Source organism: Hippocampus comes, unplaced genomic scaffold, assembly GCF_001891065.2.
Source record: "Hippocampus comes isolate QL1 unplaced genomic scaffold, H_comes_QL1_v1.1 scaffold76, whole genome shotgun sequence".
Taxonomy (NCBI): Eukaryota; Metazoa; Chordata; class Actinopteri; order Syngnathiformes; family Syngnathidae; genus Hippocampus; species Hippocampus comes.
This window is the reverse complement of record NW_017805277.1, coordinates 453,338-467,346: the sequence shown is the minus strand read 5'-3', so window position 1 is coordinate 467,346 and position 14,009 is coordinate 453,338. Positions and strand designations below refer to the sequence as shown.

General features: G+C 41.4%; 1 protein-coding gene across 2 annotated transcripts in view; it reads left to right on the top strand.

Moving 5' to 3' along the window:
• Window positions 1-469: 469 nt before the first annotated feature.
• Window positions 470-14,009, top strand: part of bmp5 (bone morphogenetic protein 5) — a 24,496-nt gene continuing 10,956 nt past the window's right edge. The window contains exons 1-7 of one of the 2 annotated variants that reach the window (XR_002168319.1): window positions 470-1,367; window positions 3,689-3,881; window positions 5,758-5,906; window positions 6,407-6,604; window positions 7,926-8,002; window positions 8,098-8,208; window positions 8,359-8,816. Coding sequence is in view for 1 of the 2 variants with exons in the window: in XM_019870699.1 (XP_019726258.1) it covers window positions 887-1,367; window positions 3,689-3,881; window positions 5,758-5,906; window positions 6,407-6,604; window positions 7,926-8,002; window positions 8,098-8,208; window positions 8,359-8,508 (1,359 nt within the window). In the remaining variant the exon portion in view is untranslated. Of the gene's footprint in view, window positions 1,368-3,688; window positions 3,882-5,757; window positions 5,907-6,406; window positions 6,605-7,925; window positions 8,003-8,097; window positions 8,209-8,358; window positions 9,265-14,009 lie in introns of those variants that run through there. The other variant, XM_019870699.1, reaches the window with a different exon arrangement.

Below are 14,009 nucleotides of genomic sequence, written 5' to 3'. Positions count from 1 at the left end.
CTGGTTATCATTTAGTCCTGTGCACACAAGGTTTTATGTATAATACTTTATTCCGGCGCTGTGTTGCATAGTAGTAGCGTTCAGATCCGCGAACCACACTTATAGTAATTGTTGTTGTTGAAGTGTAAGAAAATCTCCTCAGTGGGCCATTTGTCATGCCATTCAGTATAGAACCTGCTTCCAGTGCATTGTGTGTGAGTGCTGCAGTCATAGTGACTTCAATAAGTCGAGGTGATTAAAAGGCTCGGCCACTATTCTTTCACTCGTTAGGACGGGCGCTCGAATTTCAAGTGTCTCCGTTTACACATTCACCGTGGGAGTGGGGTTGTGACATTTTTATTGCGGCCTCTAGAGGTGAATGCACAAACAAAAAGTGGAGTGTGGGATGTTCTCAGAGGGTAACATGCACCCCACCACTCTCTCTCTCTCTCTCTCTCTCTCTCTCTCTCTCCCTCTCTCTCCCTCTCTCTGTGGGGAGAAAAGTGAGTGCAGGGGCAAAAGTTGACTCTTCCACTACAATTTCATCCCCAGGACACTCCTGCCTACCTTTCTGGGAGTAGCTATATGTTTTGTTTTGCTTTTTTGTTTTGTTTTGGGTTTTTTCATCAAAGAGGCGTGAGGTGAGGGACTTGTCACAAGTCCATAAATAGACAGTGAGGCTTTGGATGGACCGTGGATGAGTACAAAGTTGAGCAGGAGAAGGAAACGGAGGAGTGCTGCTTTGGCTGCAAGCTGATACCTCATTTGTCTCCTCTCAGTTCTCCTCCGTTACCAGCCTGGACGCTGTGCTGCTTCATCCATGCGTCCATGATTCCACTCCGGATATCTGCTCAAGGTCTTCCACACAGTGCAATGTGGTTGAACTTGTGAGCCTGACGTGAGCAACATGTCCCCTCGGAGCCGTGCCGTGCTTGGACTTACTTGGAGTTGCTTAACTTTTCTGTCCTGTGCTCATTGCGCCTTCAGTGACAACCATGTGCACTCCAGTTTTATCTACAGGAAGTTGCGCAATCACGAACGACGGGAGATCCAGAGGGAGATCCTCTCCATCCTGGGCTTACCTCATCGTCCGAGGCCCTTCTCTCCCGGGAAACAGGCGTCCTCCGCTCCACTCTTCATGCTCGACCTTTACAACGCCATGGCCGTGGAGGAAGAGGGGGTGCCGCAAGGTGCAGGGAAGAGCCACATTGCCAAGGCCCAAGGGCACTCCAGGAAGGGTTACTATAGCCCCCAGCATGTGGGCTACTCCCGTGTGGCCCAGTCCTACCGAGCGGCCCCTCTGCTGGGTCAAAGCCCGGCGCTCAGCATAGCGCATGACAACCACTTTCTCAATGACGCCGATATGGTGATGAGTTTTGTCAATATAGGTAAGTCACAGAGTTTATCTAAATGCAACAACACCTCAAATTAAATACCACCGATTAGAAAACAGGAAATAAATAAATAAAATTTGTCATGCAGTTTTATAATGTACAGGATTGAGCTGGCATCCGAGGGAATGTTTTGACAGTTTGGTTAAACAAATATGTGCGCATTTCGGGCTTTTTTAAAAATTTGAATATGGTGTGTAGAATGAGCATATAATTTCCTCGGTGATTGTGGGATGTGAACTTCGAGTCATTCGGTCTTAGCGTTCAAATGCCGTTCAACATTGCGTGCATTTCTACTGCTTTGGTGCAAAAGACTGCTGATCTCTATAATTGGTGTGTTTGTTCAGTAGCTGTGACCTTTGAGCCTGAAGTTCGGTGCGACTTATCAGATGACTGTCTGACCTTGAGAAAATTGGTCTTAATTATTTCCTGCCATTTAAACTTGAGAAGGCAGAGGCTGATATTGACGCATACCTTGACTTCATAAGTGTCAAGATGCGCTTCATTAATTGGACGGTGATTGTCCCACAAGATTATCTCTGCAAGGTTTTGCATGTTGCTGACATGTTCAATGTTTTATTTTTCAGTAGTAGTGAATTTGTGTGGAGTTGGTTGGCAGTAACTCACTTTGGCCCGAGCCCATCTGCTTCCACTTAACGCTCCACCGGGGCATGTACATTGTCAGCCTTAAAAACTCTGCTCTCGTTCTGGTGACTGTCAGTGAAGTGTTCAATGGGCCTCTGTCTTTATTACAGTACACTCAAATATAGCCACGGCTCTCTTACAAACTGCTCTACACAACGTGACAGGGCTTATCGTAAATCTGCTAGTTTACAGAAAAGTTGAGACAGTTATTGATGAATCTTTAAAGCATCGCATTGATCAAGACCGGGCTCAGGCCACCTTAATCAGAATCACTGAACTCTTCTCCACTTGAAAGCGGAATGTTTAATGGTCGGTGGCTCCTCTGCTTCAAATTACTGCCTGTGGCTCCTTTAATGGAACACACTCAGCAGGGAAAAGAGTCAGACCTGACCTCTGACCTGTTTGTGCTAAGTAGCCGCAGGCGTCCCCTTACGATAAAAAATATCATTAAAGTGCACTGAATGCTCACGGTAAAAGATATCATTAAAGTGCACTGATTGCTCACGATAAAAAAATATTCAAGTGCACTGCAGATGCCAGCCAATCCAACTGCGCAAGCAAGGCTGCGGGTTGTCACGTCGTACATCCCAGTCCACAACCTTTCAGGCATATCACATTTTTGTCGACTTTTTTTCTTGGATCGGAGAAGCCTATTAGGCATTTATTGAGGTCAACCATTTTCAATTTATTTCACAAGTATTTATGTTGGTGCTTAGTTATAATTACATATATTGTTATACAGAAAATGTAGGATGATCATGTATAATACAATAGAGATCACCTCTTCATATTCACTATTCCTTACAAGCAGCGGAAGAGGCCTTTGTTTGTCCAAATTTATATTAATATGAAATAAATACATATGATAACTGTGTAGCTGATCTGAAAACCTTTCCACAGCGTAATCTACCTCTCGCTCAATGTCACTTAGGATCGGCTCATCCACGACCTTAATGAGAGCAAGCTTTAAAGTAAATGGTTGGATGATACCAAATAAATAATGATGTCTGAAGTGAGGTTTGAAGCAAAAAAAAAAAATACTGTCATGCAGAAAAAGCAGAGAAATGGCAAGAGTCAGAGGGTGCGGAACAAACTCATTGCACCCACTGGATGAAATCCAGTGCTGCTGTTTTGGTTAGCAACTGAATTTGAATCAGGTTGACATATTGAGGTTTTATTACAGAAACTATTCGTTCAGGTGTCTGTGTCTGTCATCAATTGAGATATGTCTATCATCAGAAGCCACTATTTACAGAGTTACTGTATTCAGGTTTTACCAAAGAAGGTCAACTCAAGGTCAGCAATGAGGTCAAGCAGAGCCTCACCTGACGTTGAGGAATCCCGTTTGCTCTCTTCTCTGTCATGAGGAGCACAGAAAAGTGTCTTTAATTGAAATCAGCCTGTTTTTCTTAACTGACAGCCCATTCATCATGGCCACAGAATGCAGTTAGGCACACAGTGGAGGGCCTGTCTGGGAACCACTACCTGTATTCATTTGACTGATTTAATGAAGTGGAAAGTGCTTTTGTTGGGAGTCAAAATGTTTGGATTGGAGCAGGAATGTAAAAGAAGATGTGAAAAATTACACACTTCGGACAATATGTTCAGGAGGTGTGATGTCGTATTTGGCCGTTCTAGAAATGAAATTCACACTGTACTATTTTACTTCCTAGTGGAGAAAGATAAAGATTTCTCTCACCAACGAAGACACTACAAGGAGTTCCGTTTTGATCTGACTCAGATCCTGGATGGAGAGGCGGTCACTGCTGCAGAGTTTCGCATCTATAAGGACCGCAGCCATGGCCGCTTTGACAATCTCACACTGAAGGTCACTATTCATCAAGTCATTCAGGAGTTTCCAAATAAGTGAGTATCAAACATAAAGACCCAGAATGGAACCGCAAGTCTGTCATCATTTTCAGCTAAAACGTGACTTCGATTCTTATTTTTGCTGTTCTATGAGAGTTATAAATGTAGAGATTAGTTGTTCAAGGTTTTCAGACAGTGATGGTATAAACATTTTCGAATACATCGCGAAATAAATTAAAATGATCAGTCTTGCGTTATTTTGCCTTTTCATCACTCCAGTTGGAAAGGATTTCTTTTGCTTCCGTTTTTTTTTTTTTTAAACAAGCGACAGTGGCAGCTATTGTCTTACAACCTTGGATCACTATCTCTGTTCTCCTTCATTCACACCACGTCAGCCTTACAAATATAGTTCTCGGATAAAGAGAAGCCCATTAGCAAGTTGGCCACTTATGAAGCTTGGAGGGTCCATCACTTATCACTCGTCTTGTGTTTCTTGCTTGGTTGGCCGAGTCCCAGACAAAACCGCAAGGGCCCCTATCAGAGGGTTCGGGGGCTTCCATAGTGCTCCCCACGGTCACTGTTATACCCACTATACCTGCCTGTTTCCACTATATAACGGAAGTTTAAATGGTGACATAGCTGAATGCACATGGGTCTGCTGAAAAAAAAATGTGTGGGTGATCGAAAGGGAGATATGACCCTCGAGGGCTTTGAATAGGCCAGAGTCAATAAACTCCACCATCTTAAAGGGGAAAGGTTTATGTTGGCATATTTGTTTTCACAGGGTGTAGGCTATTGCAGGTTGTGTTACTGAAACCCAAATCACATAAACCACACTGGAAGTCGATCACACAAACTAAGAAAAAAAAATGGTACTAGCTGGTAATATTAAGTAAGGATGATTTATGTTAGAGTCCGTGAGCCAATCCAGTTGAGAAAATGTTGTTGTTTGTTTGCATTTGTTTTTACTCAGTAATTTACGTCGACTTTTAATGATACTGCTGCGAAAGCTTCATCGACTCTATATGGACTGCATAAGCAAACCCACAAGCAATTTGACGAGCATTTCAATGTAGTCATCCGCATTCCTTTCCTTTGAACTTTTCCACATCTTTTCATCATCTACTGCAGTTGTACAACACGTGCACTCTGAATTAGCGCATGATTTAGGTTCACTACTGTACATTTATGTGGAATTCCTCATGAGGTTGGCTTTTATTACACCTGTAATAAACACGTGACTAACTCTTGAACTTTTGGGGCCATGTGGAAAAACCGTGTTTCTTTCTGACTGTCACGCTTCACCACACAGTTCTGCAATCAATCATGGATGCAGCGCAAAGCTTTCAAACAAAACAAAGGGGGAAAAAAAATGGACCGTGCATCTTTTGGTTTCAATGTTAAAGGTACTTTCTAGGAAGATAGTTTGGTTTTAAGAGGTTATCAGTCCGAGGAGATGGAGACTCTGACACACGGAACGTGGCTTTTGGCTCCTTTTAGAGAGTAGGACCTCAGGCATCCATTAGTGATACTGCAAGTCTCTGTTACTTCATTTATCTGTTGCTTTGTGACTTCTGCAGGCCTCCCCAATCCTTCACGAGAATACCTTCAAAGAGCCATATGGTTTCTTTTTGTCTGCGTGCGCCTATTAAGGCTTTGCAATAGCGAGGTGCACAGAAAGTTTTTATTTACTTTAGAGCCGAGGCGAGCCCAAGCGTTTAGTAATTTGTTTGTAATGCAGCAAATAAGTGCCCGCATTCATTTTACCGACTGAGCGGAGCTGCTGCTGAAAAGCACAACGAGTGAAACTTGATAACGAACCTCAAACGGCCCTTTCAAACTGAATCCTTGCATGCAAAAATGGTTGTAAGTCATTTCAAAGTGTATGCAATCATTAAATTCTGGTGGTGAATAGATGTTCTTTCATCTGCAGAGATGCGGAGACCTTTTTGCTCGACTCCAAAAGGGTCCAAGCATCTGACGGCGGTTGGCTGGTGTTTGACATAACGGCCACCAGTAACCACTGGGTGATGAACCCACAGCAGAATCTGGGCCTCCAACTATGTGTAGAGACTTTAGATGGTATGTCGAGGTCATCTTACACCCCCCTCACCCCTCATAATAAATGAAGTTTTGATGTTTACTTTTAAACTATCTTTTGAAAGCATCTTGTTAATAATGTGCAAGGAACTGAAGCAAAAAAAGATCTCAACTCAACACGGCATGAGTATAAAGAGGAAGCAAAAACAGAAAAAAAAAACATATTTCCGCATGCAGCAGCATCTTCTAGCAGAAAGTAATACAAAGATGTGATATAAATATGATTCATCAAAATCTGTAAGGCAGCTGCGAGGATAATGCTCTGCATTCATAGACCGATACAAATGGCAATCACGTGAATGAACATGTATTGTTAAAATGTCAGTCAGACCGTCCCTAGTGTTTTTGGAAACGCCTCTAATGTTTAGAGTACATTTAACATGTACCATATGTACTGCCTCATTATGTTAACAGACCAATGGAGTGTCCTTGTCCTTCCTTCTCTCGTCCTCAACATATGTTGTCATTGTGATGTTTTGAAGGGCGCAGTATCAACATGAAGTCCGCCGGCATTGTGGGGCGCAATGGGCCTCAGTCCCAGCAGCCCTTCCTGGTTGCTTTCTTCAAGGCCAGCGGGGTGTTGCTTCGCTCCGTCAGAGCCGCCGGTGGGAAAAAGAAAAACCACAACCGCAATAAATCAACTCATCAACAGGAATCATCAAGGGCACCGAAAACTGGAGGTACGGTACATAATTGGCACTCGCAGATCTGCTCGTGATGACGCTTTTCCATTGGCAAAACAAGCCGCGAACACCTAGCATTTTTGAAACCCGGTCAGCCGTATTCTAATGTTTCAAGTTGACATGTTGACGTTATCTTACCATGTTGCTCCGACTTTGCCCTGGATATTGCAGGGTTATAGTCCACAGTCTCCACTTTGCTGTAGTGGCCCTCAATGTCCTCTCAAAAAAACAGCAACAAAAAAAAACAACCCATCAGCCGACACTATTGATTCTGAAGGACCTGGGCAAATTAGAGTGACATAGTAATGGATAGAGGCTGAAATCTGATTGTCCAAAAAGTACATAGAAACAAAAAAATTCTACCATCCACACATATCGTGGAAGCGGTGCAGCCAACGGAGACACTATGGAATGAAGAGAAGAAGTAATACTGTTTTATGGGGCAAATACTAGAATTGAAGTTTTAAATGTACAACTTCTAATATATAGGCCAACAGAGAAGGCTTTGTTGGGCCTAACCACTCAGCACCGGTTGCTTTACTGTTGCCAACAGCAACATGCTGAGAAGTAACTACAGGAGAGGCTGGCTCGCACATAGTGCGGTTTGTTGGCTGAGTTGCACCGATGAGTTCCATGTAATGCGTCTTTCGTAAAGATTTTGACATTTGATAATCAGCCTCAAACTCAAACTCATACAAGAAGGGCCGCTTACCGATACAATATACTGCAGATGTAAGTTATAATAACTCCAAAACACATTCTCGCCACTGATTTGTATGTTGTTGACGTCCTTACATAAGGAGAGTAAGTATATGCATGTGTGCTTCCTCCATTGACGAGTGCATGTGCAGTGTCGAAACGTCCTAGATGATGATATCGGACGTGCACAGTTTGCGGTGGGACGGCCAACATCAATTTTTCAGATTTTGCACAAAACAGTATTTCACTCTTTTGATGCCACCATTGCCTCGTGTATAAGAAATGACTCGTCTGCAGTCGCTTAACAGGTCATGTGCGTACAAAATGGGTTAAAGTTGTATTGCACACGACACATATGCAGTCATAAAATTGGCATTTGTCCAAACGCCCACCCTTTCAAGCTTGACAACTTCATGCACCAAATGTTTTTAAAGCAACGATATGCTTCAACTGGAACTTATAATAACAGTTGAAGTTCATTTTGATGGCTCGATGGGAGAAGTGTTGTTCCTGACTGTAGCTCTAAGTCTCATTAGTTGTGCTAATTGCTTTTTGTTGTATATGTCCTGCTTTAAAAACAAACAAACAACAACAACCAAAAAAACGGTCTATATTTCAGATTATAACACAAGTGAACAAAAGCAAGCCTGCAAGAAGCACGAGCTTTATGTCAGCTTTCGTGACTTGGGTTGGCAGGTAAGACAAAACCATTTAACGGCCTTCAGCGGAGTCAACAGTGGTTATTTTGTCACCAGTGATCAAATGAGATGACCGCTGTCATTGCACTGCAGGACTGGATTATAGCGCCTGAAGGCTACGCCGCTTTTTACTGTGACGGTGAATGTTCATTTCCGCTCAACGCACACATGAACGCAACCAATCACGCAATTGTCCAAACTCTGGTAAGTTCCCACTCAACTTCATTCCACATGTTCACGGCAAACACAGTCAGCGTAAATGTCACCGCCATGTTTGCCACCGCCGTAATTCATTTGCAAAATGACAACATTCTTACCTCTTCTGAAGCCCACTTTATTTGCTGTCTTTTATAGGTCCATTTAATGTTTCCTGACAATGTGCCAAAGCCGTGCTGCGCCCCGACCAAACTCAATGCTATTTCGGTGCTTTACTTTGATGACAGCTCAAACGTCATTCTCAAAAAGTATCGAAATATGGTGGTGAGGTCTTGTGGTTGCCATTAGTGCCTGCGGTTGATTTTAATTTATGCTCTCTGGAGTAGGTTGGAAAACGCATCGTCTCTGGCTGTGGTGTGATGTACAGTGTTATGTATATAGAGTTTTATTACCTAATTTATTCTCTGTTCAAAATAGCACTGAATATTGTGATATTTATATGATTAGTAATCATAATGTTGATTTCATTTTGATCTGAAATAATTACGTCCGTCGGCATATAGTCTTTCCGGAGTTATCGTGATAGACATTTTGTTCTTCTTTTCGAAGCGATTGAAATTACTCTGCAAAACACCATGCTGAGCTCTATTCATTTTGTTACCAATTGTGAACTGTTGAGGTTAAAGTGTATAAAAAAAATAAAAAAACGGCAAAAGAATTTCGATCACAAATGGCTGTTGGAAATGTTGGAGAGGAAAATGGGAGTTTTCTAATACAAACAAACGGCAGAGACATTTTCTATGTAGCTGTCATCATCTTTCAGCTCCAATGATATTCTTCACCTTTTCCATTCCAGCTCTTTTGTTTGTTGTGAGCCCATATGGAATTGTGATATTCATTGTTCACTTAACTTAACCAAATATCTCATTCCTCCATGGCGTTCGCTGCAAAACTCTTCATTCGATTTCATATTCATTGTTCACTTTACTTCACCAAGTATGTCATTCCTTCATGGCATTCGCTGCAAGTCATTCTATTTCAATGTGATGTTCGGATAAAGTGTATGTAGAATGCAGTGTATTTTTAATAAACATAACACCTGTAAATACCAATCTTTGCTGATTGATTTTTACAATTTTCCTGGATTCTCCACACGATGAATTGTGGCCTTTTAATAGTTGAGAGTCCACGGTGACACCAGTGTAACAAACAGTTTGAACTCCCCAGTATCTTTTTTCAAAACTTTTTGTCTGATTTTAACCCATCAAAACCTTTTGGAAAAATGGGTCTGGGCTCTTATGGGTTAATAGTTGAGAGCTCTCTTCCCACAACCTTAGGCTACTTTTATTGCCGTTATTGTTAACACAGTCATTATGGGGGTTAGCTGCTGAAATTAGCATAATCTGTTGCGAACCAAAACGGCAACACAGATGTCACATAATGTGGGGATGACCTTTTCGGTTCTCTCTGCAATTATTGCTCACTGCTGTGTATAAGTAAATACAGTAATTAAATTCCTCATGATATGCACTAACCATAAGTCAGCCATTTGGGGCTAATTAATTGTTCCACTCATCCATATTCTATAATGCTTAGCTGGAGTGTCTCCTGGCTTGAAAGGCAGACTTTTTTTTTTTTTTGCAACACTGGGTCTGGTCTACCATTTCAGATAGACAGTAAAAAGGAGAGCCAAAATGTTGTGTCCTTTTGGAGGTACAAGTATTCTGTCTGTCAACCAACAACGTCAGGGTTTCCTGAAGGTTACGGACAGAATTGTACTCCAGAAACGTGAACTCAGAAAGAATTTACAAAAAGGTTTATTTACAAAAAAAAAAAAATTGGTCGCAAGACCGACAAAGTAGAACAAAGGACGCCGGTAAAACACCAGGAAAACAACACAACCCAAAATGCTTTCAAAAGGCAAAGACAGAATATAAACAGAAATAACCTGTCAATAAATAGAAAAAAAAAAGAAAAAAACGCGTGTTATACAAAAAAAAAACCATGGCAAATAATTACAATGAAAAACTACTTACAATGGTGAGGTAAAAAAAAAAAAAACGTAAAGCATGAAACATGGAACATCTAGAAGAATTCAATACTTGGCGGCAGAGCCATGAGCAATATGACTTATCCGACAGAGACATGCCATCTTGGAAGCCCTTAAATAGTCAGCTGATTAACATTGGCAGGTGTGCATGCTGGAGGGAAGGCCCTCCTCTGCCACCTGCTGGAGACACACGAGAACAGAATCATGACAAGCAATTTACGAACTCACAGTAGGAGTGGCATGGCTCAGGTGGCAGTGGAGCTGTCTCCCAAACTGAAGGTTGTGGGTTTTGCTTCTCATTCCTTGAGGGGCATTTTTTAAAACGAATACTAGGCAAGTAAACTTACCTCAAAAACACTCCTTCTAAAATGTACGTTGAATTTCTCAATAAAGAAATAAAACTCTACTAGGTTGTCACTTGTATAGCGCTTTTCTACCTCAAAGCACTTTACACTGTTACCGCATTCACCTACTGATGACGCAGCATTAGGAGCAACTGGGGGTTCAGCGTCTTACTCAAGGACACTTTGACATGGTTGCAATGGCCGGGGATCGGGCTACCAACCTCTGGGTTGGGAAACGACCACTCTACCACCAAGTGTGCTTTTAGGTATGTGCTCATGGTACGGAGTGTGTAGAGGCATTCAGTTTACCTCCATTAGACCACAGATGAGTGATGATGACAAGCTAGGCTGCCAGTAGAAAAAAATGCTTGTAATTTTTTTCAGCAATCATTTCCACATTATGTCTGAAAGATACATCCATCACATAATTTGCAGTCATATTTTGAAAGTAAAACTGAGCGCGTAAACGTTGCAGTGTTGTTGCACATCTGTCAGGATTAGCATATTTTCGAGAGAAGTACACTTGCACAAATTGGCTGTTCAGAGATTTTTCACAGTTTGTAGAAATGGGGTTAAGGGTAAGAATTATTTTTATTTACTCAACTATGTTGACCTTCACAGAACACACGATATGTCGTGTTGCACCAAATCCCCCCTACCCCCCACCCCCACCTTCCTACTTTTATATATGTGTTTTTTCGGATATGCTGGAACATTGAGTGACTGTATTGCACGTAATTAAAAGCAGTGGCTGGCCTGCCCAGATGTTCTGTGGACTATGTTGACATTCAGTGAATGGAAGAGGCCACCTGCTAACTTAACACTTGCCTTGAGGGCTGATTTTGCATTCCTGCGGCCTGTTGCCTTGGCATGATTATTCACTGCACTTCACAATCGCATCAACTGTTTAATATCATGGGTTCCCTGCAATTCAGCAATATATTTTCTTTTTTTGGGGTGGGGGGGGGGCAGGGGCAGCTACTATGAATAAGCTCTTATTTAAGAGTGGAAAGGCCAATTTTTGGGCACATTAATTAAAAAGAAAAAGAAACAATCAACAAACTTAGAGTAGGTGACCTATTCTCCTCTGAGAACTCTCTGGTCAAATCACCCAGAAGTGAGTCAGAGGTTCATTAGTGCTTTCCATCGCATTAATGGCCATTTTGCTCTGAAAGATTGCAGTGCAGGTTCTTAATTGTGTACACATCATCATCTCAGGTTTAGTCTTCATAACAATATGAATGCTTCTTACCTGAATGTAATCATGCCCAGTGGCAGCCCGAGTATGAATGGCGCGCTTTTTTTCTACAGAGGGTGACTTCCATCACAAACCATTTAATGTAAAATTATTATTATTTTTCTTTTACTTTGGGGCAGTTCAGCGGATGATGTTAAGTTAGCCAGTGTACTCGCAGATCAGCGCTGTGAAGTGCGCACTTGGAGAACGCTCTCTCCAATGATTCAAAGGGTTTGATGCACGCTGTTGTCATATTTCTGAATGAAATATGATGACATTCACCCCACATCGTCAGAATCTGTTTGCCTGTCCCTCCATGAAATTCACCAAATGGTGTTGCCCTCCCTGCGCCACAACTTAGACCTCCTTCCAGCAGGCATGAAGTGTAGTCTACTTGTAGTCACCAAATTGTCATGTGCGTCGGGAGCAGGTAAAGGAAAACACCCTCGGTCCACCACCGCAATCTGCCTAATTCCCAAACAAGCTAGAAGAGGCTACGAAAATAAAGATGTGAGTTTGTATGCAGAAAATAGGAAAAAAAATGGTGAAAATAGAGCCCCAAGTGCTTTCAGAAAGATAGTGTTTGACTTCAATTGCTACTCATTTATTATTGAAATCTAGCGAAAGACAGTATAAGTGGTTGTTAATTTAAAACTAATCCAATTTGTTCACTAACAGGAATAATTATAGTGTACCAGAAATGTCCTTGATATCTTGTCATGAGAATCGCAAAAGGTTTCTTTTTAATGCGGAAATATGTGCCTGCGTATTTATGAGAAATGATTTGAGGATTATATGCATTTTTCTTAGTTTCTTGGGCACAACGCAAGAATCATTGAATAAAATGATTTATCGAATTTAATTCAGCGGACCACCACATTGTAAAAACTCTCTTTTAAGTCGCTTCTATGTCCGTGCAGGCCAGTGATTTTTACAAGCTCCTCAAAAGATTCTATTGTGATTGTTTGCAAAGACTGTTTTGTATGTAATTTGTGTAAATATTTGCGATCCCCATTTTGAAACCACATATGCGATGAGTCAAAGGGAATTGGAAAAACAAATCCAAAAGGGCCCAAACTGAGCATTTTCATTATTTTTGATGTCGTAACAGCGAATATTGTTATCGGTATTTGCTTTAATAAGTCCTGGTTTCATTGATTCGAGTTCTGTTAACCTTATTTTCTTACTGTAGCCCTGAGTTTATTTTCATGGTGTCACCTTGCAGTCCATCGAGAAGGCAAGTGAAACTGTATCTAATAAAAATGTTGTGCAGTTTACCCAGTCCTTCTCGACACATATGGTTCTCCTTATTTGTGTTCGGTGGGTGGCCGATAGCTTCCATGCAGCTCAATCAGTCCCGACTGAGAAGGGAGAGCGTGCGGGTCACATTTTTACATGTTGTTTGGTATGACAAGGAATGTGTCCTCTCAGAGGGTGATGCTTCAACACGGTCAGGTTTTTCTTGCCACCAGCATGTGCACAGTCCATCTGCGGGCCACCAGATTAAACGATTGAATGTCTTGTGGTTAGAACAAAGCGCATGCAGAATTTGAGCATTATATCCTTTTATCACGTAAGGCAGCACCAGTGGCAAGTTTATTTGATGGTCACGGGAAAGGTTGAGTAATATGAATAATCACACAAAGACAGAATCGCCACAGCTAACTTTTCACAAATGCTTGTAACATATTGACACAATTTCCTGCAATTTGGATGTTGAACTTGAACAGCTCGGTGATTTAAATGATAGTTTGGACTAATTGGTACATCACAGCACGAGCCAAGAGAGTGCAGATCTTTTGTGATTCGTGTAGATTGGAGGTAATTTCACTCAGTCAGGCTGGAACTCTGCAATTGCATCATTTATTTGCAGTTGAGTGAAAAACGAACACGTTATTTGTTATTCTTCTTTTCTACTCTTGTTTCTTTCATTAAAGGGTGTTTTATATTGGCTTATGTGTATTTTCCTGTGGAAACCACTCATCAAAGTAACAAAATATTTTACTTTTTATTTTTTTACTTTTTGAGACAGTTTTTATACTTGTTTTGCTATCATCTTTTTGGCTTTTTACGTCTCACGTCATTTCACAACAATAATGTGTTGATAATAATGCTCTAGATAATACGAGAGGTTAACTGGATCATTTTGAATGAAGCGAACATTGTGTTTCCAAAAACTAAATTATGCTCATTAAAAAAACGTATATATATATATATA